The sequence below is a fragment of the Rutilus rutilus genome (genome assembly GCF_951802725.1).
Source record: "Rutilus rutilus genome assembly, chromosome: 25".
NCBI classification, from domain to species: Eukaryota; Metazoa; Chordata; class Actinopteri; order Cypriniformes; family Leuciscidae; genus Rutilus; species Rutilus rutilus.
Window position 1 is genome coordinate 22647144 of NC_140229.1, and position 6000 is coordinate 22653143.

Here is a 6000-nt window from a genome sequence, read left to right on the forward strand (position 1 = left end):
TCAGTACTCCTCAAAATGAATAAAAACAGTGAAATGCAAACTCTGAATATTACACAAACCTGCAATAATTAAATGTTAAATTACACAAATATACTTTGTGCATTTAATCTCACTTTATTAACTAATTTCTTTGCTGCTGACCTTTGATGATCAAGCAAAAATGACAAAATGATAAAAACATTATGGTGTGTTAGCGCTGCACCCTCTCTACTCTACAGACGTGAATTTGCATTTCCTTCAGCCTGAGGCTTATTCATTTCACTTTTGGTGAGAAAGGGCCTTTACATTAGCCAAAAATAGGACTTTTTGTTGTTAAAAAAATGCAATTAGATACTTTTCTAGGGAGTAACGCAATATTGTAATGCATTACTTTTAAAATGAACTTTCCGAACTTTCCACTGCAAACAGTGTCGAAAGCAGAATTTTAGCAACTACCTTCCTTTTTCCCCTCCTACTTCTGTATTAAATGTGAAAAGGTTCATGACTAGATAAGTTTAGAGCCGTATAAACCCAACTAACTGCATGTCAAACATTTACAGAGCACTTCTTCATATTAAGTTTAGAAACAACATGAGGCTATATGACATTTTTTTTTAAAAGACAAGCCCTCAAACAAATGATGTTTGTCTAGCTCTGTTCCATTGCATCAGTTGTCTGATATCAGGACTCAGCGTTACCCGATGCCTTTGTTATAATTAAAGTGACACAAACTGAACCCCTCAGTTCCGCCTCCACCCAGGTGGACACCTCAAGCTTCCACATTTATTAAAAGCCAATGAGAGACAGAGAGGCTAAGTAAAAAATGGGTGTTCAGTCTTTCAGACTGTAATCCCCACACTGGGGAGATGTGGGAGTTGTTTGATGAAATCCCCTGGGAGTGTGAAAATGCACAATTAGCCTATCTAATGCTTTCACTTCATCAGAGCTGCAACTGTCCTTTATATATAGTATACTGTACTACATTTACTGCTAGGATCACAACCAATGTGTGAATGATGTCAAACACACTAAAAAGGTGCAACATTCTATGATGGGAACTGCCAATGTTCTTTGTGGACAACGTGACATGTTTTCATGAGCCTATAGACATTGAGGCACTTCAGCATTAACCAAACAAAACCATAACCAACTTGCGCAGTTCAAGGTGTGGAATATCTCTTTTGATTAAATTAGTGCTGGGCGATGATTAATCGCGATTAATCGCATCCAAAATAAAAGTTTGTGTTTACATAATAGGTATGTGTGTGTACTGTGTATAATTCTTTTGCATATATAAATACACGCATAGCATGTATATATATTTAAGAAATATTTGCATACTGTAGGCTTAATATATAATATATAAAAATAAATAAATGTATACAAAATGTATATTATATATAAATATTTTATATATAAATAAAAATGTTCTTAAATATATACATGCATGTGTGTATACAAAATAATTATACACACTACACACACATATATTATGTAAACACAAACTTTTATTTTGGATGTGATTAATCGCGATTAATCATTGCCCAGCACTAGATTAAATCCTATTTTACAAGCAATGCCTGAACAAATCCTTCATTTTGAGTCTGTACTTTAGATTAATCAGTTGAACTGGTTCATTAAACTGGACTGAATCCCTGCGCACAAATATGCCTACTTCCAAACTATATTGCAAGTGAAAAACAGTGAGTCGAGCAGTATGTCTGAATTCATAGCATTCATAAAACAGTAGGGGAAAAGTACCCGGATGACCCACTACTTCTGGTGAGATTCTGAAGTGTGCATCCAATGAACACTTAACTATCCCATGAGGCCACGGTAGAGGAGTTGTGAATGGCAGTGAAGCGAAGCAGTTGACGCTGTTGGTCAAATTGCAACATGACAAATGTAGTACGAAATCACCCGCTACACCCTTATATAGTGGACTATTTGAAAGGACAGCCATTCGTACTGGTGTTTGAAACCATAGTAAACATTATTGAGTGCACTTATTCAATCCCATAAACACACAACAGATTCAGAGGATGGTGTTCACAGCGCACCATTCACCATGTGTAAAATAGTAATTGTGTGAACAAGTGACCGATTTCAGCAGCAGCTTCAACACCTTTTTATAATGTAGGGGCGGAGCTTCAGATTCTAGAGAGCATTTGATTGGACAGCAAATCTGATGAGAAGCTGAAGTGCAGAGTGATGTCATCAAAATCTATTATCCATATTGGCAGAAATGAGAGACTACATTTTGAATGCTTATCTTCTAAATGCGAATTTTGACGTTGGTTTGGAGCACACTAGCTTATAGATAACAGTACGACTTACATTTATACTAAAAGCCAAAAAACTTCAATTTTGGTTTCATGGGGACTTTAAAACGGACTGTTCAAAAGAACCGATTCGGAGAAATGAGTCACTAGAGAGGACAAGCAACAATAAGTGAGTAAAATATAACCTGAACACCACGGAGTCCCTCGACCACAATTTTGCTCACGCACACGAGTGTAAACAATGACAGTTAAGCACACTATACAACACCATTTACAACGGGCAAATTAAACCATAAATAGCGCTCGAGCTCTCTATACTGTAAACGCGGCGCGCGACTGCGTACAATGGCAGCTGTTTGTCGACTCGCCGTCTGTGCAAAAGTCGTTAAACATAATATCGCGATATAAAGATAAACATCGCGTTATTCTTTTACAATTCTCACATAAAACCCACTCGAGAGCGTCGGTGGATGAAAACAGGAGCGCTAATAGCGCCAGGAAACACTGTTTTCAGACAGATTCGCTTCAGAAACGCCCCTTAATGGCTTTAAAATGGCAGCAACACACGAGGAGCTCTTATTTCCTTAATTCTTACCACTTCACGAATCTATTCACCTCGAATTCATGTCGTGTATATTGAATAGCAAGGGTTGAAAGCAAACGGGGAATGATTGTATAACAAAAGCTACAAGCAAAACGGCATTTAATTCTAAACAAGCGCACTTCCTTGAATCTAACTTTGATTATATGGTATATTCACAGTGCCATACGCCCATATTTTGCATCTCAACAACAACATCAACCGATTATTGTTAACCCATAGCCTACGCGACAAGCGCATCATGATTTTAATACAAACCAAAGCGAAAGTAAAAAACTGATATTTAATATTTCCACTGCATTTGCATTTAAAAATAAACAAGCACTCTCAGGTTAAATCTCCAGCAGTTTACACGTTTGCTCCCTCCCCCACTTTTCCTCCCATGCCATTTCTGACGTGCCATTATTATCATTACATACAATAATGAAAACACTTCAATACATGAGCAACTCAACAAGCGCGTAATAGGAAAATAAGACACTGTAAATTCACATACCCATCCATTGCACAGAGCAAAACAGTGGCGAGGTGAAATAACAATGCAAGCACAGGAAAATGAAGAAACGGGTGTTACTGCTGTTACTACAGTTCGACTCCCCAACACAAATTCACTCTCTCAAGCACAAAGGCACGCACACACTTCCTGCTCCTGAAGTGAACACACACACACACACACATGCATGCATGTACAGACGCTTCTCTGTACAAAATGGCCTCCCCCTTTCAGCAGACACACCTTTGAAGAATCGCGTAATAATATAATTGTTGTTGTTGGACGTTTTGTTGAAAGCACCAATATAGAGTTCGTTATTGCGCGCGACAACAAGTTCCGCGCGTTCACTGTTTTCAAGTGCAGCGCGTGCTTTTGGATAATTTGATGGTGTATGAGCACTAGGAACTCTATAATCTTGTTCCTGGAATATATTTATTAAAGCAGGGATTTCATATATAATCATGTTTAAAGACTTTTTTCATACAGTAAAATATTATCTGAAACATATTTACATATATATTTAGCCTACATGTCGTTATCCCTTTTTCTACCCACCAGTGTACTGTAACATGTATAAAATTAAATATAAACATTAAATATAACTTAATTATTTATCTTATGGTTAGACTAGTCTTTAAAAACAGAATAAAATAACGTCTGTAAAATGATATCTATTGAATTATTTATAAATAAATATTATCATTTTCTTTGTTTTATTTTGCTTATTTAATTTTTTTTAGTGCTGTCAAATCGATTAACCATGGTTAATCACATCTAACAAAAGTTTACATAATATGTGTGTATATATTATATTATGTCTGTGTACGTGTCTGTGTGTGTATATATACATACAGTACACACACACACACACACACACACACACACACAGACATAGCTATATATTATAATATTTTATTATATTATATTCCAGCTGTGAGTGTGTTCCTAAAATGAACTCCTTATCAACCATACAAACCATTCTGGTGCATTGAATTATTAACTAATTAATGTCACCCAATTAAGCATTTAGTTTTTTAATAATGATGACTATTTGTTATACACACATCACATCAAGACAGCAGTAAAGATGTTATCCCTCAGTACCTGAAGCGTGTAGGAACTTGTTACACTAGTTGGACCGGCTGAACTGCAGTCTTGTGCACACATGAATCGTGTGTGTCACAAAAAGCACTGTGTAATCGCACATTCATAGCCTGCTGTTTTCACTATTCCAGAGCACACAGAATCTAAATCAGCTGAAATTGTAATACAGTAGTTTACTCCAGGTTTTTTTTAACTGGGGTCTGGGGCCCCCGGGGGCCGCAAGGGAGTGCTTAGGGGGTCCGTGGAAAAGTGAAGAGAAACAGACTGACTTAACTCAATTTGATTATTGATTAACATAAATTGATTTAAATATATATATATATATATTTAAATCAATTTATGTTAATCAATAATATTATATATATATATATAAAACAAAACCCCCTGATTTATATCATAGATATGTTTATATATCTATACTGTTTACTTGACTGAGAGACGGTGGATATCACGGTGAAGGTGTTTACGTTACGATTGTAATTGAAACAGTTTAAAACAATTAAAATTAAAACAATTGAAACTTTGTTCTTGAAACAATTACAGATTTGCATGGTAACACTAGCCAATTGTGGCCAACTAGTCAACTACAAGTGTTTTTAAAGGGAACCATCATTAATCACGGTAGATGACAAACATGACACAGGGGTCGAGGCAATCCAGGGGAATGAAAAAAAAAGCAAAACCAGGTAAATCATTTAATTAAGTATGCCTATTATGTACACATATGATTGCAACAATGTATATTTGGATGATGTTTACCTCGACCGCAGCTCTGCAACACATAGAGGGTGCTATAAACTGGTAATGTTATTACAGAGAATGAGAAAGAGCTCTGGATGTAATTTGGGCATGAAGGGTGGAGCTAGAAGGTCCAACCCCACCCATGACTCTATCTCTCCACCCATTAGATCCTCAGAGGTGGAGCTGGACCAGGTCAAGCTCAACCCATGACGTCCAGAGAGCTGGAGCTCGTTTGGCTCTGCAGCAACTCTTGGATCTCTGTGTACTTTGCACAGAGACAGCAGAAATAGAAGGGGGAAAAAAACTATATTAGTATTAATAAATAATTTATATTATTCTTAGTATTGTTTATAAATAGTAACCATTGCATCATTGTTATTACTGAGTTGGGGTGTAACAATATCCTCAGGTCATGACATGATACAATATTATCATTTAACTGGGATCAATAAACTACTACTACTACTACTACTACTACTACTACTACTAACTAACTTTATCTTTTTATTTGAAGAGTAGCCTAATTAAAAAATGTACATTAGGATTTCAAACATGATATAAATGAAACGAAATTATAAGTAAGGGATAATCCACGGCTAGCTGTGCATTAAACGATTTTAATGCACGACGTGGAGTGCATTAAAATCGTTTAATGCACAGCTAGCCATGGATTACTGCGCTTATACCATGGTCATTTGCCAGCATTGACAACTTAAAGCTGTTATTGATGTTTGCATCGTGTTATTTGACCGGAAGGGTAATTGGCGGTTATATTTCGGTTACGGCTGGTTAGATCTAGC

At 36.3% G+C, this 6000-nt stretch overlaps 1 protein-coding gene across 3 annotated transcripts in view; it reads right to left on the reverse strand.

Annotated features, from left to right (window-relative positions):
- ptbp3 (polypyrimidine tract binding protein 3) overlaps positions 1 to 3577 on the reverse strand; it is a 65479-nt gene extending 61902 nt beyond the window's left edge. For 2 of the 3 annotated variants that reach the window (XM_084400554.1, XM_084400552.1), the window contains exon 1: positions 3359 to 3577. In XM_084400554.1, coding sequence (XP_084256680.1) covers positions 3359 to 3362 — 4 coding nt within the window. In that variant the 5' untranslated portion in view covers positions 3363 to 3577. The remainder of the gene's footprint in view (positions 1 to 3358) is intronic. The other variant, XM_084400553.1, reaches the window with a different exon arrangement.
- Positions 3578 to 6000: the final 2423 nt, after the last annotated feature.